This window comes from Entelurus aequoreus, linkage group LG15, assembly GCF_033978785.1.
Source record: "Entelurus aequoreus isolate RoL-2023_Sb linkage group LG15, RoL_Eaeq_v1.1, whole genome shotgun sequence".
NCBI lineage: Eukaryota > Metazoa > Chordata > Actinopteri > Syngnathiformes > Syngnathidae > Entelurus > Entelurus aequoreus.
The window spans coordinates 11,677,334-11,702,899 of record NC_084745.1 but is presented as its reverse complement, the minus strand read 5'-3'; the positions used below and the strand labels follow the sequence as shown (position 1 = coordinate 11,702,899).

The following is a 25,566-nucleotide window of genomic DNA, read 5'->3' as shown; positions in this document are numbered from 1 at the left end:
GTGATGGGTACCTCCTCACATTTGATGTGATACTGGTACTCAAAAGGTACAGACTTTCAATATTTGTGTGTGTGTGTTAATGTTTGATAATTATTTTTTTATGTAACATTAAAAAATCATCTGATTTTGCTAACTGCTGTTCAGGTCTTTTATCTTGCTTTCGGATTACGTGAGTCATTTGCAATGCAGTTGCACTTCCAAGACATTAGATGGCAGTGCTGTATAGGCTAACTATGGCATGTGGTCTAATGAGGAAGTAGCTTTTACTAGTAAGTTGAATGTGTTATGTTTAGGGCTGCAACAACTAATCGATTAAAATCGATTATTAAAATAGTTGCCGATTAATTTAGTCATTGATTCATTGGATCTATGCGCATGCGCAGAGTTTTTTTTTTTTTTTTAATAAACCTTTATAAACTGCAACATTTACAAACAGCTGAGAAACAATAATCAAAATAACTACGGTGCCATTATGCGCTTTTTTTTCCAATAAAATACGGGATAGGATAGAAATGTAGTTTGTCTCTTTTATCTGATTATTAATTGATTAATCGAAGTAATAATCGACAGATTAATCGATTATCAAATTAATCGTTAGTTGCAGCCCTAGTTATGTTGCGCCCTACAAAGTGTTTATACTGTATTTCGCTTAATACACATCAGCTGTTTAATTGTAACATTCCTTTTAGTTTTAGTTTCCATTACTAAATTTGAAGGTGTTGAAATCGCTGATGGTAGCCTGTCTATGGCAAATCCAATGCAAACTAGCATCAAGCTAGCTCATTTTGGAAGAGTGGAAACTTACTTTGTTTAAGCGTTTTCTACCAAGCATACTTGCTTTGTTGGTGTTAAAAAATATTAATACTTGTGATTAATCATGATTAATGCTAATTCAAAAGTCTGATTATGATTTCACCATTTGAGAGGATTACAAATAACATCAAGATAATAACGAATTTATATAATTTTTACAATCTGCCGAGGGCCAATAAAAAAGGAGCTGCGGGCCGAAATTAGACACCCCTGGTCGAGCTCATATATGAATCATGAAGAATGATAAGAAAAACCTGAGGTCCTTGTTAGTGATTGCATCTTGGGCTTCAGAGGCGTCCTTCCAAAGCAGGAGTGTCAGTTGGATAAATAGAGGAAGAAAAAGCTATGATACATGTGTCCTGACTCGGCTTTTATGAAGCAGGAATCTGAGGAAGGCCGAACTCGTCCACCATGACGCCGTCCTGCAAAGCCAAATAGAACATGAATGGAGGGTGAAAGGAAGTCTACGGAGACAAAAGGACATACCCTGTTGGATCTGGCTCCAGGCAAACCCTCGGGTATGGAAGGGACGGTGGCGGCGTCGTCCAAGTAGGAGGTGTCCTCATCCATCAGGAAGTCATCTCCCAGAGCGCTCAGCTCTGAGGACGGGACAGTCATATTTAATATCCCCAAAAATGATTCCCGGGCGCGGCACCGCTGCTGCCCACTGCTCCCCTCACCTCCCAGGGGGTGATCAAGGGGATGGGTCAAATGCAGAGGACACATTTCACCACACCTTGTGTGTGTGTGACAATCATTGGTACTTTAACTTTAACTTCTGACTGAATATGAAGGCTGAGCTTTAACACACTTGTCAAAAGTTATGTTCAATTATTTCCTTTAAACAAAAAAGTACATAAACATCTTATTGACGACTTGATCAAATTTCAATCATGTCAACTAGCCGTGCAAAAAAGGATTATACACTTTACACTGCTTAAATACTGGATTGCAGCACCACCCAGTGGAAGCCTAATGTCACAGCAAGCACTGAAATAACAGCTGTTGTGTGTGGACTGTTTGGTTTGCTTATTTCTTAACTTATTTTAGTTTAAACATTTGACATATTTGCAAAAGTTGTGTTTTCCATCCATCCATCCATTTTCTACCGCTTATTCCCTTCGGGGTCGCGGGGGGCGCTGGAGCCTATCTCAGCTACAATCGGGCGGAAGGCGGGGTACACCCTGGACAAGTCGCCACCTCATTGCAGGGCCAACATCATTTGTAAATTTGTTAAGCACCATACCAGGGGTGTCCAAACTTTTCCCACTGAGGGCCGCACATTGAAAAATATATATATATATATATATATATATATATATATATATATATATATATATATATATATATATATATATATTGATTTGAAAATAAAATCAATCAAAAAATATATATATTTTTGATTGCTTTTGTTTTTTGTGTCATCTTTTTTAATTAAAAAAAAAAATTTAAATGTATTTTTTATATATATATATATATACACATATATATATTTTATTATTTATTATTTGTATTCATTTTTTTCAATGTGCGGCCCCCAGTGGAAAAAGTTTGGACATTTTACATTGTAGATTGTCACTGAAGGCATCAAAACTATGAATGAACAACACGTGGAGTTATGTACTTAACAAAAAAAGGTGAATTAACTGAAAACGTGTTTTGTATTCTAGTTTCTTCAAAATAGCCACCCTTTGCTCTGATTACTTTATCGCACACTCTTGGCATTCTCTCGATGAGCTTCAAGAGGTAGTCACCTGAAATGCTTTTTTCACCTCACAAGTGTCATAGTTGTGATGCCTTCAGTGACAATCTACAATGTAAATAGTCATGAGAATAAAGAAAACGCATTGAAATGAGAAGGTATGTCCAAATTTTTGGCCTGTACTGTATATAAATATATATATAGCTACAGCTATATATATACATAAATGCATATATACAAATATATGAAGGTGTATATAGATGAAATTTAATGAGAACAAGTTGCAATGTTGACTAATAACAAAGCTGAAATGCAGGCTTTTTTAAAATTTTCACTGCTTAAAAAATGATAATTCAAAATCACTTAAATTATGAATTATTGACTTATTCAAAACTGCAATCTCTTCAAATCCAATATTTTACTTTGAATATTGTTTTGGGAAAAATATTGCATATTTTGGGTTTGCCATTTTAAAAAACAGGGTTTAATAAAACGTTTATTTTTTATTTTTATAACATATAAAAACTTTATATCGACAACTTTTGAAATTGATCTAGAGATTTAAGAATTGAAAAAAATCCAATTAATGCAGGACTTATTTTTAATATTTTTTATGACTGTGACCCTTCTGGGTCCCCGTGACCAAACTTGAGGGAACCTCTTTGGCTTCGGAGGAGTTCTTCCGATGCAGGAGTGTCAGTTTTACCTCGAGGTAAAAAAATATATAAAAGTATTTATTTTATTTTTCCCAAAAATAATTCAAAGTAAAATATTGGATTTGAAGAGATTGCAGCTTTGAAAAGGTCAATCATTTATAACTTCATTGATTTTGATTTATTATAATTTTTTGAGCAATGACAATAAAAAAAAAAAGCCTGCATGGCAGCTTTGTGTTATTAGTCAACATTGCAACTTGTTCTCATTAAATTTCACCTGTTTGTTCTTTTATTCCACTTTTTATGTTTCTTGTTTTTTTATGTAAAAGTATTTTTAGAATGTGCTGTAAGCCGTTAAAAAAATAGCTGTGGGCCGCAAATGGCCCCCGGGCCCCATTTTGGATACCCCTGCACCATGCACAGCACAATCATTAGCATTCTAATAATAGCATGCTGCCTTATTTGCTAATTTTGCAGTTATACACCTTAGCGTCAAATATTTTGTTACCTGACAAATGATACCTGTTAGCATGCTAACGTTCGTAGGCTAGCTTTTTTTTAAGCTAATTTTGTAGGTATACACAGCAGTCATATTTTGGTACTTGATGCATACTAACGTTAGCAGGCTAGCATTTTCAACAATTCCGGTACACACGTCAAAGTCAAATATTTTGGTACTTCACGCATGTTACAGTTCGCATTTTAGCATGCTAACATCAGCATTCTAGAGTGTTTAGCTCATTTATCAGGTACATACCATCCATCCATTTTCTACCGCATGTCCCGTTCGGTGTGCAGGTAAACACCCCAGGGTCACATTTTGGTATTTCACTAATGCTAACTGTAAGCATGCTATTGTTATCAGAGTCTTGTTAGTATGCAAGCTTTTTTTTTTAGCTCTTTTTGTGGTTAGAGTGTCTGCCCTGAGATCGGTAGGTTGTGAGTTCAAACCCCGGCCGAGTCATACCAAAGACTACAAAAAAATGGGACCCATTACCTCCCTGCTTGGCACTCAGCATCAAGGGTTGGAATTGGGGGTTAAATCACCAAAATGATTCCAGAGCGCGGCTCACGCTGCTGCTCACTGCTCCCCTCACCTCCCGGGGGGGGGGGGGACAAGGGGATGGGTCAAATGCAGAGGACACATTTCACCACACCTAGTGTGTGTGTGACAATCATTGGTACTTTAACTTTAACTTGTCGCTATCTGTTCTCTGCTAAATGTGAGCATTTCACTTAGGCTTTGGCTCTTCAGCATTCACACAAAATGTTATCGAAATTGCATTTTATATTTCATAAATCTATATATTGTACTGGTTTTAAAAAGGTGTAAACTATCAAAAATGGCACCCGCATCTTTTGATTTGTCAGTCTGTGGCCCACAGCTCCAGAATGTGAGCCTTCCCCACTGACCTGCTTCCAAGTCGTCCTCATCGATGTCAGGTGTGCCGTAGCTCCTTCCCAGCGCGTCCTGGATGTCATTGGCGTCCTCCATCATGTCCTCCAGCTGGTCTTGAATATTCTGATGGTTTTAAACCAGAAGAAACACACTTCAGCCGCCGTATCGTATCTTATCTTATCAGTAACGGCGTATATAAAGTACCTCGATTTGATCAAGTTTGACAGTCTTGTAGGCTTTCTTCATGTCCTTCAGGCCGCCTTTCATGGCATCCACCTAAACAGATGACACGGACGTCACCAGGTGTCATTTAGGGTAGTGGTACCCAACCAACGGTCCGGGGACCGGTACCGGTCCGTGACGCATTTACTACCGGGCCGCACAGAAACATTAATTGACTTATAAACGAACACATTTTCTCCAACTTAACTTTCGTATGTCCCACTAAACACACCAACAAGCTTGTTTATAGATGTATTTTACAACTCTTGTCAGGAAGTCGCCATTTGTTATAGTACATTAATGAACATATACCATTTTAATGTGTCAGGTTGTAGCCAAAGGCTAATTTTCATCTGCAGGGTCGTTGTATATAACAGGGGTTCGTAACCTGTTCGACCTCAGGAACCAACTTTTCCACTACAAAAGGGACCCGGGGGACCATTCCAATATTAACACTGACTTAGTAATCTTACTCTTGATTTTCATCATATTCAATAAAATAAAACATCTGACCTTCTTACAGTTCCCTACCTTATAAAATGATATAAAAGCATGTGTTAATCACAAAGATAAAATTATTAATTTAACAAATAAACCTTAGGCTTGGGTCAGACTGATTAGACAAAATACATTTACATACAATATACATTATGTTCTGCTAAAATAAATAAACTAAATTAATAATAAATACACTACCGTTCAAAAGTTTGGGGTCACATTGAAATGTCCTTATTTTTGAAGGAAAAGCACTGTACTTTTCAATGAAGATAACTTTAAACTAGTCTTAACTTTAAAGAAATACACTCTATACATTGCTAATGTGGTAAATGACTATTCTAGCTGCAAATGTCTGGTTTTTGGTGCAATATCTACATAGGTGTATAGAGGCCCATTTCCAGCAACTATCACTCCAGTGTTCTAATGGTACAATGTGTTTGCTCATTGGCTCAGAAGGCTAATTGATGATTACAAAACCCTTGTGCAATCATGTTCACACATCTGAAAACAGTTTAGCTCGTTACAGAAGCTACAAAACTGACCTTCCTTTGAGCAGATTGAGTTTCTGGAGCATCACATTTGTGGGGTCAATTAAACGCTCAAAATGGCCAGAAAAAGAGAACTTTCATCTGAAACTCGACAGTCTATTCTTGTTCTTAGAAATGAAGGCTATTCCACAAAATTGTTTGGGTGACCCCAAACTTTTGAACGGTAGTGTATATTTTTTTAAAGTGCAAATGGAAATACCACTTTAGTCATAATTTTTGCGCTTAAGACATTTCTCTATGAATTTCACTCTGGTTGTTTCATATTGTCATTGTTACTCCCTCCGAGGTCTTAATCAAGGCTCAAGTTGTTTGTTTTTCTCACACAGACATTTATTTTAGCCACACCTTTTTCTCGTTAACGATGCCAAAATAATGCCGTCAGAACTAATAAATAAGAAAAAACAGAACTTACAATTAGTCTGACATCAAATAAAAGAAAACACATTGATTTCACATATATTATCAGAAAGAATCATACCTCATTGGCCTCACAAACACCAAGGGAATAAAGTTTATTTTCAAGCCGAGACTCCATTAACGTCTTCCATCAAATGCTTGCTGTCTCATGCTGCTTCCCTTATTCCGTCACATATTAATTGTCCCCCCAACAATGTGACCAAATCTTAACAAAAAATATGTTCCCCTCCAATTTACATGGGTTTTGTAACAAAAATAAAGTTAACATATACTTATTAACCAAAGGAAATACATTTTTAATAACATTATATGTAAATATGAACTTATATTTATACATTGTATTTATTTACTCTAACCAACTATGAAATGATATAACATATATACAATGTGCTTCTGTCATTAGCTACAGTCATTACTGCCACAAGTGGTAGAAAAGTGTATTACAACTAAGTACAGCTGTGGCCTATGCGGACCACAGCAGAAAAAACACATATATGACATTCTAGGGGGCGCTCTCGGCCCAACACTGGGCCCCGGCCCTATGGTTAAGAAACACTGGTATATAGTATATGCCAGTGTTTTTCAACCACTGTGCCGCAGGTGAGATACAGTCTGGTGTGCCGTGGGAGATTAATCTAATTTCACCTATTTGGGTTAACAATATTTTTTGCAAACCAGTAATTATAGTCTGCAAATGACTGTTATTGAGTGTCGGTGCTGTCTAGAGCTCGGCAGAATAACCGTGTAATACTCTTCCATATCAGTTGGTGGCAGCTGGTGCTAATTGCTTTGTAGATGTCGGAAACAGCGGGAGGCAGCGTGCGGGTAAAATTGAGTCTAATGGTTAAACCAAAAATAAACAAAAGGTGAGTGCCCCTAAGAAAGGTAATTGAAGCTTAGGGAAGGCTATGCAGAACGAAACTAAAACTGAACTGGCTACAAAGTAAACAAAAACAGAATGCTGGACGACAGCAAAGACTTACTGTGGAGCAAAGACGGCGTTCACAAAGTACATCCGAACATGACATGACAATCAACAATGTCCCCACAAAGAAGGATAAAAACAACTAAAATCTTCTTGATTGCTAAAACAAAGAAGATGCGGGAAATATCGCTCAAAGGAAAACATGAAACTGCTACAGGAAAATACCAAAAAAAGAGAAAAAGCCATTAAAATAGGAGCGCAAGACAAGAACTACAACACTACACACAGGGAAACAGCAATAAACTCCAAATAAGTCAGGGAGTGATGTGACAGGTGGTGACTGTACACCTACTTTGAGACAAGAGCTATATTGATGCATGCTTGGTTATGGTTTAAAGTCATACCCAACAATTGCGACAACGACTTTTTACTGTCAACTGAGTTTTGTTTTTTAATGTCTGCTGGTGGTGTGCCTCCGGATTTTTTTAAGGCAAAAAATGTGCCTTGGCTAAAAAAAGGTTGAAAAACACTGGTATATGCCATCAACGTGCCGGCGACCATCTTTTTGCAAAGAAACACGCCCAGGGCTCCCATTATTTCAGCGTTATAGTGAGTTGATTTTTCATGCAAATTTTTTTGCTGTTTTCATCTGCCACACGTGAAAAACCGGTTTGGTGAAAATAACGCACACATTAAACCGGTCCCTGGTGGAAAAAAGGTTGGGGACCCCTGATTTAGGGGACATCATAGTGTGGCCTTACTGTTGTTTTGGTGTCTTTCAGGGTTTGGATGGTGTAGTTGGCTTGTTCCATGTTGAAGGACTGCTGCATGAGGTTGTTCCGCTGGCCCTCGTACCTGCAGCAGTGGCATTAAACACACCAGGTCAAAGTCAAATACACACATTTAAATAACATTCTTCAGCCAGGCTTACATTCTCTTCTGCTTCAGGACCCTCATCGCCTTCTGCTTGACCATGTTCTACAAACATGACAGTGTGATGACGAGGATGATGATGACAGGTTTGGCACGTGTTGTTTCTACTTGAAATCCTCACCTTAGACGGCCCATCTCTCATCTTCTTCATCTGATCTTTGTACTTCACCAGCTCGGCGTCCAGTTTGTCGATTTTCTTGTCCACGGACTCTGTCCTGGAATCAACCTTCAAACCAAGAACCACACTTGAATTGCATCCAGTTTAATAGAGGAGGAATTTGGTGTTTATCTTTTAAATAAGAGTTAGCTTCTACAGTGTTTGTGTTATGTTGCTTCGATTAATCATTTAATGAGTGTAACTAATAAAAATGGATCAAATCCAGACTGCATTGAGTATTTTTTACTATGGCTGTCAGACGATTAAAATATTTAAATCGCTATCAATCGCAATGTCCAGAGTTAACTCTAAATTAATCGCAATAACGTATTTCATTCATACATACAGTCCAGGCCAAAATTTTGGACACACCTTCTCATTCAATGCATTTTCTTTATTTTCATGACTATTTACATTGTAGATTGTCACTGAAGGCATCGAAACTATGAATGAACACATGTGGAGTTATGTACTTAACGAAAAAAGGTGAAATAACTGAAAATGTGTTTTGTATTCTAGTTTCTTCAAAATAGCCACCCTTTGCTCTGATTACTGCTTTGCACACTCTTGGCTTTCTCTCGATGAGCTTCAAGAGGTAGGCACCTGAAAGGGTTTTCACTTCACAGGTGTCATAGTTTGGATGCCTTCAGTGACAATCTACAATGTAAATAGTCATGAAAATAAAGAAAACGCATTGAAATGAGAAGGTGTGTCCAAACTATTGGCCTTTATCTGTGTACACATATACACATATATATATATATATATATATACCTCACTAAAATGTACACCCAACATGGGACAATTTGTTTGCTTTAGGCAAATGTTTGTTTATTAAACATTATGCATTTTATATGGAGCCCAACACAAAATGGGCAACAACACTCTTTTACAGACCTACACCTGGGGTCTAATCCAGTCCTTTAGTACTATCTCTTTTTCCCATTATGATACACACACACATACATACATACACATACATACACACATATATATATATATATATACATACACATATATATATATATATATATATATATATATATATATATATATATATATATATATATATATATATATATATATATATATATATATATATATATAAATCAATCAATGATTATTTATATAGCCCTAAATCACAAGTGTCTCAAAGGGCTGCACAAGCCACAACGACATCCGCGGTACAGAGCCCACATAAGGGCAAGGAAAAACTCACAACCCCAATGGGACGTCGAGATATATATATATATATATATATATATATATATATATATATATATATATATATATATATATATATATATATATAGCCCTAAAAGTAAAAAATATATATATATATATTGAAAAAAGTAATTGAAAGGTAGATAATTGATGAGCCTTTTGTCTGCTGTAGTGTTTTGTTGGGGGACACTCAGCAGTACAGTTGTCTGTGGCTTCATGTCAATATTTGCCTGTACTTATTTGACTGTTTTTTCCAATTCACTATTCCATTTTCTTACAATAAAGCCGACAGTTGACTTTGGAATATTTAGGAGCGAGGACATTTCACGACTGGATTTGTTGCACAGGTGGCATCCTGTGACAGTTCCACGCTGGAAATCACTGAGGTCCTGAGAGCGGCCCATTCTTTCACAAATGTTTGTAGAAGCGCGCCTAAGTGCTTGATTTTATACACCTGTGGCCAAAGTGATTAGTACACCTGATTCTAATCATCTGGATGGGTGGCCAAATACTTTTGGAAATATAGTGTATTTGACTTTTTTTTATCTAATTTATTATTTAAATTTTATGTTATGTATACTTTTTGAGGTTTACTTGTTCGGCAGTGGAAAAGGGAATGTTTGACATGTGTTTAATTGTATTTATGGACTGTTTATGTCCAAAATACAATAAACAAATGTTTAAAAAAAACAACTTACACAATCAGTAGGAAATCATGATTTCTTCCTCTTACTGTAAGTGAATGCCATCATGCTAGCTAACAATAACTATAATACCCCTCCCTGCCTACCAGTTAACAAACCTGTTCTACAAGTTGATGACTGTTTTTTTCCCCACACTGAGAACAACATACTTTGCAACAGGAGTTGTCCGAATTATCATTGAACAACTTAGATGCTGATTCATGACTCGATTATGTGATTTTTTTTGTCCATGACGTCACCAACAGCGTCGGGTTTCGCCACTCGTAAATGTCACCACTGTTTATATCATTAAATATTCATTCAAAAGGCAGTATGACAGTCGAAGGCATAAACAAGTAAAAAAAAAAAACAGACTTGGTTTTCGACTTAACTAAACTTGCTAAACTGTTAGCAAAGAGCTAATTAGCCACTGACGTCCATCTTTGTTTACTTTATAACAGCGTAGAAAAAAGTTCTCTCCGGGCAACACTTACGGTTCCAATGCAGTCCGTGAGGTTCGGCGCTGGACCTTTCGGTTTCCCCATTCCAAAAATACGATTCATTTTGACTTTAAAAGTGTCGGAAGAGCACAAAATAACTCGCCGCCTCAGCCCAGCGTCGAACAGACACCCGGAAGTCAACACAGGTGACGTCAGAGGAGTCATATGCTGACTAAACCACGCCCACCAGAAATATGTTTCGTAATCATAAGATTTCCATTAGATCAGGGGTGTCCAAACTTTTTCCAATGAGGGCCAAACACGGAAAAATTTAAGCATGCAGGGGCCATTTTGATATTTTTCATTTTCAAACCATAACAAAATATATGTTTGTTTGTTTTTTTTACCTTTAGGGCTCCCGGGGACCATAAAGGGTCTAAGTCATTAAAATGTTAAAAACAAGTCAAATTATTATTTTTTATTTTTTATTTAACGCTTACAGTAAATCTCTACAGTATATCAACTTTTGGTTGGTATAAAGTAAAAAAAAAAAAAAAAAGGTTTTATGCCTTTTCTGTCAAAGACAACTTTGTTTTTTTTTATAATAAAACTGAAATATGCAGTATTTCCCCCACTGCCCAAAACATTCAGAAAGCAAAGTTTGATGTGGAGTACTTAGAGCCTTAAAAAGATCAATAATGCAGGACACCATTGATTTTAATTCATGATTATTTTTGAGTAATCACAGTGAAAAGATAAATACAATCCCATTAAATATATTTGGGATCCAAAAGGTGCCCCACTCAAAAAGTGATAAATTTTTATGTTATTTTTTTTACTTTCAACACTTAAGTTACGAGATCAACTCCAGATATATCTGTCGATTTTACGTTTGAACTATTATTTTGTTTTTTTTATGCTCTTTTGTCAAAGAAAATGTTGACGTTTTTGTATGGCAACCACACAATATTCTGTGCAATATTTTCCACATAAAATATTTTAAAGTGAAATATTTGAAATAATTGGAGCCTTGAATAGGTCAATAATTCATTATAACATTGATTATTTACATTTTTTTTTAGCAATGGCAAAAAAAAGAAAAATAAAGATAGACAAAAGGAAAACAAACAGCCTTCATGGCAGCTTTGTGTCAACATTGCAACTTTTTCTAGTTAGATTTCACCTCATTCCACTTTTTTTTAATGTTTTTTTATTTATTTTTGCAATAGCATTTCCAGAATGTGTGGCGGGCCGGTAAACAATTAGCTGCGGGCCGCCAATGGCCCCCGGGCCGCACTTTGGACACCCATGCATTAGATTGTAGGCAATAACTTTCTGATTTTAATCCTAATAAATATTGGAATAACGTGTTTGTCATATGTTGAATATTTTTGATATTGGTGAATTTTGTCTATGCATTGCTGTGAATATTGAATGAAAATAAATATTGTAAAAAACAATGAAATTATTTTTTTATTTTTTTATTTTAGCGATCCACCCATCCATCCATCCATTTTTTGCAATCAATACAAAATGTCCCTGCAATACATATTTCCTATCCCTAGGGGGAGTCTGTGGTTTACAGTAAAACTCATGTGTAGCTTCAGGGGGAAAAAAAAAAATAAAGCAGTGTTTGTTCAAATGCATTTAATAAGGTTATATATAGCCAACAAACACAGCTGCAAACATGGAAACTGTCATGGAGATTTAAAAAAAAAAAGGACAAAAGACCCAAAAATAACTCACTTCTGGGGCCTAAAGTTTCTTTTATGTAAGATAACAGAAGAAATGTTCTATTTTTGTTGCCAATGACTGGGGAAAAGACAGGAATAGATGTGCACAACTGGGAAAATGAAACATTTAGCCAAGGAAGTAACATTCATTTGCAGTTCATTTAAATAACAATTACAACCGCATCCAGTACACAGGCTGCTGATGCTGCATTATCAGACTGTTGCCATGCAACACAAACAAAATAACAATACTGTTCTATCATTGCAACACGTAATCCGTGCGTGAGCATCATGGTGGGATTATGTTGCCATGCAGAGCACAGGTGAGTGGATTATTTACTGTCAAATCAACAAACTGGACAAAACACCAGAAAAAGCCCTCTGTCAAAGCAATCCAGGATTTTCTCATTTGTACCTTAAAACATTTGCACTCACTTGCAACACCGACGTCAAGTCAAAACAATCATTCTTAGAGTTGTCTTCATGCACAAACTTCTGCCGTGCTCATTTGTCACACACCGGCTGGACTGCTGAAGGCACACGTGGTCAAACTGAGATCAGAAGCAGAAGACAGGCCTAAATTACACTAATATCATTAGAAGGTGTGTGTAACCTGTGTTGTGGGTCACTTGTGTAGTGTGTAACCTGTACACTGTAGTGTGTAACTTGTACACTGTAGTGTGTAACTGGTATAATGTAGTGTGCAACCTGTACACTGTAGTGTGTAACTGGTATAATGTAGTGTGCAACCTGTACACTGTAGTGTGTAACTGGTATAATGTAGTGTGCAACCTGTACACTGTAGTGTGTAACTGGTATATTGTAGTGTGTAACCTGTACACTGTAGTGTGTAACTGGTATATTGTAGTGTGTAACCTGTACACTGTAGTGTGTAACTGGTTAAATGTAGTGTGCAACCTGTACACTGTAGTGTGTAACTGGTATATTGTAGTGTGTAACCTGTACACTGTAGTGTGTAACTGGTTAAATGTAGTGTGCAACCTGTACACTGTAGTGTGTAACTGGTATAATGTAGTGTGCAACCTGTACACTGTAGTGTGTAACTGGTATATTGTAGTGTGTAACCTGTACACTGTAGTGTGTAACTGGTATAATGTAGTGTGCAACCTGTACACTGTAGTGTGTAACTGGTTAAATGTAGTGTGCAACCTGTACACTGTAGTGTGTAACTGGTATAATGTAGTGTGCAACCTGTACACTGTAGTGTGTAACTTGTACACAGTAGTGTGTAACTGGTATAATGTAGTGTGTAACCTGTACACTGTAGTGTGTAACTTGTACACTGTAGTGTGTAACTGGTATAATGTAGTGTGTAACCTGTACACTGTAGTGTGTAACTGGTATAATGTAGTGTGCAACCTGTACACTGTAGTGTGTAACTGGTATAATGTAGTGTGCAACCTGTACACTGTAGTGTGTAACTTGTACACTGTAGTGTGTAACTTGTATAATGTAGTCTGTAACTTGTACACTGTAGTGTGTAACCTCTATTTTGTAGTGTGTAACCGGTACACTGTAGAGTGTAACTTGTATAATGTAGTGTGTAACCTGTACACTGTAGTATGTAACTTGTATAGTGTAGTGTGTAACCTGCACACTGTAGTGTGTAGCTTGTATAACGTAGTGTGTAACCTGTACACTGTAGAGTGTAACTTGTCAAATGTAGTGTGTAACTGGTATAATGTAGTGTGCAACCTGTACACTGTAGTGTGTAACTGGTATAATGTAGTGTGCAACCTGTACACTGTGGTGTGTAACTTGTACACTGTAGTGTGTAACTTGTATAATGTAGTCTGTAACTTGTAAACTGTAGTGTGTAACTTGTACACTGTAGTGAGTAACTTGTATAATGTAGTCTGTAACTTGTACACTGTAGTGTGTAACCTCTATATTGTAGTGTGTAACCGGTACACTGTAGAGTGTAACTTGTATAATGTAGTGTGTAACCTGTACACTGTAGTATGTAACTTGTATAGTGTAGTGTGTAACCTGCACACTGTAGTGTGTAGCTTGTATAATGTAGTGTGTAACCTGTACACTGTAGAGTGTAACTTGTCAAATGTAGTGTGTAACCTGTACACTGTAACTTGTATAATGTAGTGTGTAACCTGCACGCTGTAGTATGTAACTTGTATAATGTAGTGTATAAACTGTACACTGTAGCATGTAACTTGTACAATGTAGTGTGTAACCGGTATATTGTAGTGTGTAACCGCTATATTGTAGTGTGTAACCCTTACACCATAGTGTGTAACTTGTATAATGTAGTGTGTAACCTGTACACTGTAGAGTGGAACTTGTATAATGTAGTGTGTAACCCTAACACCATAGTGTGTAACTTGTATAATGTAGTGTGTAACCTGTACACTGTAGAGTGGAACTTGTATAATGTAGTGTGTAACCCTTACACCATAGTGTGTAACTTGTATAATGTAGTGTGTAACCCTTACACCATAGTGTGTAACTTGTATAATGTAGTGTGTAACCTGTACACTGTAGAGTGGAACTTGTATAATGTAGTGTGTAACCTGTACACTGTAGTGTGTAACTTGTATAATGTAGTGTGTAACCTGTATATTGTAGTGTGTAACCTGTACACTGTAGTGTGTAACTTGTATAATGTAGTGTGTAACTGTATACTGTAGTGTTTAGCTTGTATAGTGTAGTGTGTAACTTGTATAGTGTAGTAACGTGTGTAGTGTGTAACTTCTATAGTGTAGTGTGTATGCTGTATACTGTAGTTTGTTACTTGTATAATGTAATGTGTAACTTGTATACTGTATGTAACTTGTATACTGTATGTTACTTGTATAGCGGGTAACTTGTGTAGTGTGTAACTTGTACAGTGTAGTTTGTAACTTGTACAGTGTGTAATTTGTAACAAATATAGTGTATTGGGTAACATATATAGTGTATTGTGTAACATATATAGTGTAGTGTGTAACTTGTGTAGTGTATTGTGTAACATATATAGTGTGTAACATATATAGTGTATTGTGTATCATATAGTGTATTGTGTAACTTGTGTAGTGAGTGTGTAACATGTATAGTGTCGTGTGTAACTAGTGTAGTGTATTGTGTAACATATATAGTGTATTGTGTAACTTGTGTAGTGGAGTGTGTAACATGTATAGTGTATTGTGTAACATATATAGTGTATTGTGTAACTTGTGTAGTGTAGTGTGTAACATATAAAGTGTAATGTGTAACTTGTGTAGTGTAGTGTGTAACATATATAGTGTAATATGTAACTTGTGTAGTGTATTGTGTAACATATAAAGTGTAGTGTGTAACTTGTGTAGTGTATTGTGTAACATATATAGTGTATCGTGTAACTTGTGTAGTGTAGTGTGTAACTTGTGTAGTGTATTGTGTAACATATAGTGTAGTGTGTAACATATACAGTATAGTGTATTGTGTAACTTGTATACTGTAGTGTGTTACATATATAGTGTAGTATGTAACTTGTGTAGTGTATTGTGTAACATATATGTAGTGTGTAACTTGTGTAGTGTATTGTGTAACATATATAGTGTATTGTGTAGTGTGTAACATATATAGTGTAGTGTGTAACTTATAGTGTGGTATGTAACTTGTGTAGTGTAGTGTGTAACATATATAGTGTATGTAACTTGTGTAGTGTATTGTGTATCATATATAGTGTAGTGTGTAACTTGTGTAGTGTATTGTGTAACATACATAGTGTATTGTGTAACTTGTGTAGTGTAGTGTGTAACACGTATAGTGTAGTGTGTAACATATATAGTGTAATATGTAGCTTGTGTAGTGTAGTGTGTAACATAAATAGTGTAGTATGTAACTTGTGTAGTGTATTGTGTAACAGTGTATTGTGTAACTTGTGTAGTGCAGTGTGTAACATGTATAGTGTAGTGTGTAACGTGTAGTGTAGTGTGTAACATTTATAGTGTAGTGTGTAACTTGTGTAGTGTATTGTGTAACATACATAGTGTATTGTGTAACTTGTGTAGCGTAGTGTGTAACATGTATAGTGTAGTGTGTAACATATATAGGGTAGTATGTAGCTTGTGTAGTGTAGTGTGTAACATAAATAGTGTATTGTGTAACTTGTGTAGTGCAGTGTGTAACATGTATAGTGTAGTGTGTAACGTGTATAGTGTAGTGTGTAACATATATAGTGTGGTATGTAACTTGTGTAGCTTGTGTGTAACATATATAGTGTAGTATGTAACTTGTGTAGTGTATTGTGTAACATATATAGTGTAGTGTGTAACTTGTGTAGTGTATTGTGTAACATATATAGTGTATTGTGTAACTTGTGTAGTGTAGTGTGTAACATGTATAGTGTAGTGTGTAACATATATAGGGTAGTATGTAACTTGTGTAGTGTATTGTGTAATATATAGTGTAGTGTGTAACTTGTGTAGTGCAGTGTGTAACATGTATGAGTGTAGTGTATAACACGTATAGTGCAGTGTGTAACATGTATAGTGTAGTGTGTACATATATAGTGTAGTGTGTAACGTGTATAGTGTAGTGTGTAACGTGTATAGTGTAGTGTGTAACATGTATAGTGTAGTGTGTAACATGTATAGTGTAGTGTGTAACTTGTGTAGTGTATTGTGTAACATATATAGTGTATTGTGTAACTTGTGTAGTGTAGTGTGTAACATGTATAGTGTAGTGTGTAACATATATAGGGTAGTATGTAACTTGTGTAGTGTATTGTGTAATATATATAGTGTAGTGTGTAACTTGTGTAGTGCAGTGTGTAACATGTATGAGTGTAGTGTATAACACGTATAGTGCAGTGTGTAACATGTATAGTGTAGTGTGTACATATATAGTGTAGTGTGTAACATGTATAGTGTAGTGTGTAACGTGTATAGTGTAGTGTGTAACATGTATAGTGTAGTGTGTAACATGTATACTGTAGTGTGTAACATATATAGTGTAATATGTAGCTTGTGTAGTGTAGTGTGTAACATAAATAGTGTAGTATGTAACTTGTGTAGTGTATTGTGTAACAGTGTATTGTGTAACTTGTGTAGTGCAGTGTGTAACATTTATAGTGTAGTGTGTAACTTGTGTAGTGTATTGTGTAACATATATAGTGTATTGTGTAACTTGTGTAGTGTATTGTGTAACAGTGTATTGTGTAACTTGTGTAGTGGTGTGTAACATTTATAGTGTAGTGTGTAACTTGTGTAGTGTAGTGTGTAACATACATAGTGTATTGTGTAACTTGTGTAGCGTAGTGTGTAACATGTATAGTGTAGTGTGTAACATATATAGGGTAGTATGTAGCTTGTGTAGTGTAGTGTGTAACATAAATAGTGTATTGTGTAACTTGTGTAGTGCAGTGTGTAACATATATAGTGTAGTATGTAACTTGTGTAGTGTATTGTGTAACATATATAGTGTAGTGTGTAACTTGTGTAGTGTATTGTGTAACATATATAGTGTATTGTGCAACTTGTGTAGTGTAGTGTGTAACATGTATAGTGTAGTGTGTAACATATATAGGGTAGTATGTAACTTGTGTAGTGCAGTGTGTAACTTGTGTAGTGCAGTGTGTAACATGTATGAGTGTAGTGTATAACACGATAGTGCAGTGTGTAACATGTATAGTGTAGTGTGTACATACATAGTGTAGTGTGTAACGTGTATAGTGTAGTGTGTAACGTGTATAGTGTAGTGTGTAACGTGTATAGTGTAGTGTGTAACATGTATAGTGTAGTGTGTACATATATAGTGTAGTGTGTAACGTGTATAGTGTAGTGTGTACATATATAGTGTAGTGTGTAACATGTATAGTGTAGTGTGTACATGTATAGTGTAGTGTGTAACATGTATAGTGTAGTGTGTACATATATAGTGTAGTGTGTAACATGTATAGTGTAGTGTGTACATATATAGTGCAGTGTGTAATGTGTATAGTGTAGTGTGTAACGTGTATAGTGTAGTGTGTAACATGTATAGTGTAGTGTGTACATATATAGTGTAGTGTGTAACATGTATAGTGCAGTGTGTAACATGTATAGTGTAGTGTGTAACATGTATAGTGTAGTGTGTACATATATAGTGCAGTGTGTAACGTGTATAGTGTAGTGTGTAACGTGTATAGTGTAGTGTGTAACTTGTGTAGTGTAGTGTGTAACGTTGTAGCCCTTTGCCAAATGTGAGCAGACCAAGAATTCAATCAAGAGGTCTTAAAGGAAAGAGAGTATTAGTAATTCCGTTTCTGAAGAAAATGTCCTGGAGGTGAAGACCTGGTCTACAAGGTGGACGTGACGTGAGTGAGTCCGAGGTCTCGGGAGTCTTCTTTCCCGCCGTGAGAAACCGAAGACAGTTCCACGGCTAGTCATGCCGGCTTACTGTTCTCGTCCGGGTTCCGCAGCGGCACCTGGGCCTCCCGCACCACTTCCAGCGCCCTCCTGGTGCCCGCGGCTCTCTGGCGCCTCATCCTGGCCGACAGGCACAAGTCCTTGAAGCAGCGCTTGAAGTTCTCGTCCAGGAAGGCGTAGAGGACCGGGTTGAGGCTGCTGTTGGTGTAGCCCAGCGCCACGCAGAAGAAGTAGGCGGCCATGATGGCGGTGGTCTCGGGCACGCGCACCAGCGCCTTGACCAGGATGAAGATGTGGATGGGCGTCCAGCACACCACGAAGACGGCCACCACCACCACCACCAGGCGGGTGATGCGGCGCAGGTTCCGGTCCTTCACCCGCGAGCCCGACAGCATTCGCACGCTCTTGAGGCGCAGGACCATGAGCGAGTAGCACACGGTGATGATCAGCACCGGCACCACGAACGCAAAGACGAAGACGCAGACCTTCATCAGCGTGTCCCAGTAGACGTACGGCTCTGGGAACTGTAAGGCGCACTCTGTGATGCCTGCGGGAGGGACAACAAGTCCAAGGTCAGCGTTCATCCAACCTTCGTCTTCTGCCTGCTTCTATTCCTTCATTCTTCCAACCAACAATCGTCCAACTCACTGGACTAGACCGATAACGTAGAACACCAGTTGGACTAGACCAATAACGTAGAACACCAGTTGGACTAAACCAATAACGTAGAACACCAGTTGGACTAAACCAATAACGTAGAACACCAGTTGGACTAGACCAATAACATAGACCACCAGTTGGACTAGACCAATAACGTAGAACACCAGTTGGACTAGACCAATAACGTAGAACACCAGTTGGACTAAACCAATAACGTAGAACACCAGTTGGATTAGACCAATAACGTTGAACACCAGTTGAACTAGACCAATAACGTAGAACACCAGTTGGACTAAACCAATAATGTAGAACACCAGTTGGATTAGACCAATAACGTAGAACACCAGTTGGACTAGACCAATAACTTAGAACACCAGTTGGACTAGACCACTAACGTAGAACACCAGTTGGACTACACCAATAAGGTAGAACACCAGTTGGACTAGACCAATAACGTAGAACACCAGTTGGACTAGACCAATAACGTAGAACACCGGTTGGACTAAACCAATAACGTAGAACACCAGTTGGACTAGACCAATAACGTAGAACACCAGTTGGACTAGACCAATAACATAGAACACCAGTTGGACTAGACCAATAACGTAGAACACCAGTTGGACTAAACCAATAACGTAGAACACCAGTTGGACTAGACCAGGGGTCGGCAACCCAAAATGTTGAAAGAGCCATATTGGACCAAAAATACAAAAACAAATCTGTCTGGAGCCGCAAAAAATTAAAAGCCATATTACATGTGTCATGAGATATAAATGTAATTAAGAGGACTTAAAGGAAACTAAATGAGCTCAAATATAGCTATAAATGAGGCATAATGATGCAATATGTACATATAGCTAGCCTAAATAGCATGTTAGCATCGATTAGCTTGCAGTCACGCAGTGACCAAATATGTCTGATTAGCACTCCACACAAGTCAATAACATCAACAAAACTCACCTTTGTGCACTCATGTCCAACGTTAAAAGTGTGGTGGACAAAATGAGATAGAAAAAGTGGCATAAAACACGTCCTAGAAAGTTGGAGAAAGTTATACATGGAAACAAACTATACGGCGAGTTCAAGGACCGCCAAAATGAGTAGGACAAAACGGCGCTCGCCAAATACTCGAATCAGTGAAGCATGTTTAATATAAACAGTGTGCTTTATAACAATTAGCGAGGTTTATGTCATGTTTGTCCTCCCACAGAAAACATTCTGAAACAAAAAAATGGATTTTTTTCCCCTCATCTTTTTCCATTCTTCATACATTTTTGAAAAATCTCCAGAGAGCCACTAGGGCGGCGCTAAAGAGCCGCATGCGGCTCTAGAGCCGCGGGTTGCCGACCCCCGGACTAGACCAATAACGTAGAACACCAGTTGCACTAAACCAATAACGTAGAACACCAGTTGGACTAGACCAATAAGGTAGAACACCAGTTGGACTAGACCAATAACGTAGAACACCAGTTGGACTAGACCAATAAGGTAGAACACCAGTTGGATTAGACCAATAACGTTGAACACCAGTTGGACGAGTCCAAGATGTGAAATGATCCAACATCATATTTCCCAACCCTCCAGCCTTTCATCCAACCGACCTCATCCATCCACACCATAACTCTTAGGCAGCAACTCTACAGAGGTAATCCTTCGCGGCTTCCAAATGTCCAGGATCAAGCATCCACCCATTAATCACACTAGGCCAGAATTTATGACTAAAATAGTCCAAGGTCAACCATTATCATCCAACCATTCAGTCATTCATCCAACCATCTCCACCATATAAATGTGCTAGAGTAGAAACCGAACGAGGTAATCCAACGTCCGTCACATCTACTGTACTCCTAACCTACAAAATGACCAACCTTCTTCCAACTTGTCCATCCATCCACCCACTCATCCATCCAACATCTACCTGCAAATATCATCCTTCAGTCCATCCACCTGTTCATCCTTTATCCATCATCCACCAATCCATCCATTCACCCTTCATATATCCATCCACCCATCAGTCCACCCATTAATTTATACAACCAGCCATTCATCCATCAATCCAATCATCCATCTGTTCACCCATCCACCCACCCGTTTACCTATCCATTCACCTATTTACCCATTCACCCACTCAACCCCCATCCATCCACTCATCTATCCATCCATCCATTCACCCATCTATCCACCCATTCAATCCTACATCTACTGATCTACCTAGCCACTGATGTATCCATCCATTCACCCATTCATCCATTATCCACCATCCATCCATCCATCCAGTCATGCACCCATCTTAACACTCATCCATCCATCCACACATCCAACACCATTCACCCAAAAATCCATTGACCCACAATACATCCACCCACTCATTCATCCATCTACTCATCATCCATTTCTCCATTCACCTGTTCACCCATCCATCTAGTCATCCAGCCATTCACTCCTTTATCCATCATCCACTAATCCATCCAGTCATTCATCTATCCTTCAACTAATCTATCATCCATCATCCACTCATCATCTATCAATCCACCAATCTATCCAGTCATTCAGCCGTCCATCGACCTATCTATCCATCATCCACTCATCATCTATTAAACCATTCATTCATCATCCACCAATTCACCCATCCACCAATAAGTCCAGCCATTCATCCATTCGCCTATCCATCCACCCACTAAATCCAACATCCGATACACCTACCCACTCATTTATCTGTACATTCACCCACTCATCCATTATTTACCAATCCATCCAGTCATTCACCCATCTATCCACTCATCCATTCATCCACTAATTACCCCATCCATCCATTCACCTATCCATCGACCCACTCAATCCAACACCCCCCGATACATCTACCCACCTACAAATACGTTCACCCACTCATCCATTATCTACCAATACATCCAGTCATATCCCATCCATCCACTCATCCATCCATCCATTAATTCATAACCCACCAATCCATCCAGTCATTCACCCATCCATCCACTCTTCATATAACCATCCATCCAACAGTCCACCCATGAATTCATACAACCAGCCATTCATCCATTCACCTATCCATCCACCCACTCAATCCAACACCCCCGATACACCTACCCACTCATTTATCCATACATTCACCCACTCATCCGTTATCTACCAATCCACCCAGTCATTCCCTTATCTATCCACCCATCCATTCATCCATCCACCAATTCACACACCCAACACCATTCGCCTACAATACATCCACCCACTTATCCATCCATCCATCTATCCACCCACCCGGTCACCCATCCATCTACTCAACCATCCATCCACTTATTTATTCATTACCCACCAATCCATCCAGTCATTCACCCATCCATCCACTCTTCATATAACCATTCACCCATCAGTGCACCCATTAAGTCATACAACCAGACATTCATCCATTCTCCTATTCATCCACCCACTCAATCCAACACCCGCCGATACACCTACCCACTCATTTATCCATACGTTCACCAACTCAACCATTATCTACCAATACATCCAGTCATTCACCAATCCATCCACTCACCCATCCATCCACACAACCGACCCACAACACCCACTTATCCATCTAGCCATTCGTCCATCCACTTGTTCACCGATCCATCAACTGAACCATCACTTATGTATTCATTATCCATTATACATTATCATTTACCCATGCATCCATCCATCCATCTATTAATCTAATACTCCATCTGTTAACCCATCCATCCACCCATTCACCCACCCAACACCCATCTATCCACCCATCACCCACCCACTCATCCATCCATCCATCCATCCATCCATCCATCCACAAATTCACACACCTGACACCATTCACCCACAATACATCCATCCACTTCTCCATTCATCCATCCATCCATCCATCCACCTGTTCACCCATCCATCATTCATCCATCAGTCTATTAATCTAATACCCATCCATCCACCCGTTGACTTATTCATTCACCTGGTCACCCATTCACCCACCCAACACCCATCTATCCACCCATCACCCACTCACCCACTCATCCATCCATCCATCCATCCACCAATTCACACACCCGACACCATTCACCCACAATACATCCATCCACTTATCCATCCATCCATCTATCCATCCACCTGTTCACCCATCCATCCATCTATTAATCAAATACCAATCCATCAACCCGTTGATTTATTAATTCACCTGGTCACCCATTCACCCACCCAACACCCATCTATCCACCCATCACCCACCCACTCATCCATCCATCCATCCATCCACCAATTCAAACACCTGACACCATTCACCCACAATACATCCACCCACTTATCCATCCATCCATTCATCAATCTATCCATCCACCTGTTCACCCATCCATCATTCATCCATCCGTCTATTAATCAAATACCCATCCATCCACCTGTTGACTTATTCATTCACCTGGTCACTCATTCACCCACCCAACACCCAGCTATCCACCCATCACCCACCCACTCATCCTTCCATCCATCCACCAATTCACACACCCGACACCATTCACCCACAATACATCCATCCACTTATCCATCCATCCATCTATCCATCCACCTGTTCACCCATCCATCATTCATCCATCCGTCTATTAATCAAATACCCATCCATCCACCCGTGGACTTATTCATTCACCTGGTCACCCATTCCAGTGTTTCCCACACATTCATTTATTTGTGGCGATACGCCACGAAAGAATTAAGGCCGCCACAAATAAAATAAATAAAATAAAATAAAAAATTTTATTTTTTTTTGTTTTTTGTGTCCTGTCAAGCTTCTCTGGCAAATCATATAGTTGATGTAGATGCCCATATCGGCTGTTCAGATTTAATTTACAAAAGAGAAGTGTAGGATCAAGATTTTTGGAGCTATTTGTTCAGTGGATCAGATGTTTAATGAAACTTTGTGTCTATCTACCACCACTACTGTTTTCTGTTTATTTGTTACTGACTGTGGCAGGACACCTCTGCCTCTGTTTCACTTTATGTTGCTGGTAAATAATATGGTTGTAGTAGTAGGCTAAAGTTAAATTATTTAGTATGCACTAATTAAAGGGGCAGAGCTTTAAGAGACATTTTAGCTTTTATATTTTTATAAGATATACACTACCGTTCAAAAGTTTGGGGTCACATTGAAATGTCCTTATTTTTGAAGGAAAAGCACTGTACTTTTCAATGAAGATAACTTTAAACTAGTCTTAACTTTAAAGAAATACACTCTATACATTGCTAATGTGGTAAATGACTATTCTAGCTGCAAATGTCTGGTTTTTGGTGCAATATCTACATAGGTGTATAGAGGCCCATTTCCAGCAACTATCACTCCAGTGTTCTAATGGTACAATGTGTTTGCTCATTGGCTCAGAAGGCTAATTGATGATTAGAAAACCCTTGTGCAATCATGTTCACACATCTGAAAACAGTTTAGCTCGTTACAGAAGCTACAAAACTGACCTTCCTTTGAGCAGATTGAGTTTCTGGAGCATCACATTTGTGGGGTCAATTAAACGCTCAAAATGGCCAGAAAAAGAGAACTTTCATCTGAAACTCGACAGTCTATTCTTGTTCTTAGAAATGAAGGCTATTCCACAAAATTGTTTGGGTGACCCCAAACTTTTGAACGGTAGTGTATTTCTTGTAAGAACCACAATTAATAAATATATTTCAGTGAATAACTTGTTCAAATCTGTATATAAATATGTACATAAAGTGTTGTAATTATATTGTAAAATGGATGGATGGATGGATGGACGTTTAAAACAAAACTGTTATTATTAATTAGTAAGTATACATTTTTTTAGCCTTTTTAGAGAAAATTATATCATTGTAGTAAATTATGCAAATTATTCGATGATGTCATTGTGACCACGCCCATAGCCACGCCCCCACCGCCACAGGTATCTTGGCAGTTTATGGGAAACACTGCATTCACCCACCAAACACCCATCACCCACCCACTCATCCTTCCATCCATCCACCAATTCACGCACCCGGCACCATTCACCCACAATACATCCATCCATCTATCCATCCACCTGTTCACCCATCCATCATTCATCCATCCGTCTATTAATCAAATACCCATCCATCCATCCATTGACTTATTCATTCACCTGGTCACCCACCCAACGACCATCCATCCACCCACTCATCCATTCACCCACCCAGTCCTGCAGCAATGAATG

The 25,566-nt window shown here is 38.2% G+C and overlaps 2 protein-coding genes across 2 annotated transcripts in view; both read right to left on the bottom strand.

The window, feature by feature from the left end:
• Positions 1 to 940: 940 nt before the first annotated feature.
• Positions 941 to 10,820, bottom strand: chmp5b (charged multivesicular body protein 5b). The gene is made up of 8 exons (XM_062020863.1): positions 10,672 to 10,820; positions 8,235 to 8,339; positions 8,112 to 8,158; positions 7,942 to 8,035; positions 4,775 to 4,846; positions 4,585 to 4,693; positions 1,300 to 1,412; positions 941 to 1,235 (listed from the first exon to the last, which is right to left on the bottom strand). Exons 1-8 carry the CDS (start codon positions 10,738 to 10,740, stop codon positions 1,185 to 1,187), a joined length of 660 nt encoding a protein of 219 aa, XP_061876847.1. The 5' UTR covers positions 10,741 to 10,820; the 3' UTR covers positions 941 to 1,184.
• A 7,525-nt stretch (positions 10,821 to 18,345) lies between these two features.
• LOC133629822 (delta-type opioid receptor-like) overlaps positions 18,346 to 25,566 on the bottom strand; it is a 51,056-nt gene continuing 43,835 nt past the window's right edge. The window contains exon 6 of the mRNA XM_062020854.1: positions 18,346 to 19,244. Within this exon, the coding sequence (XP_061876838.1) occupies positions 18,715 to 19,244 (530 nt within the window). The 3' untranslated portion in view covers positions 18,346 to 18,714. The remainder of the gene's footprint in view (positions 19,245 to 25,566) is intronic.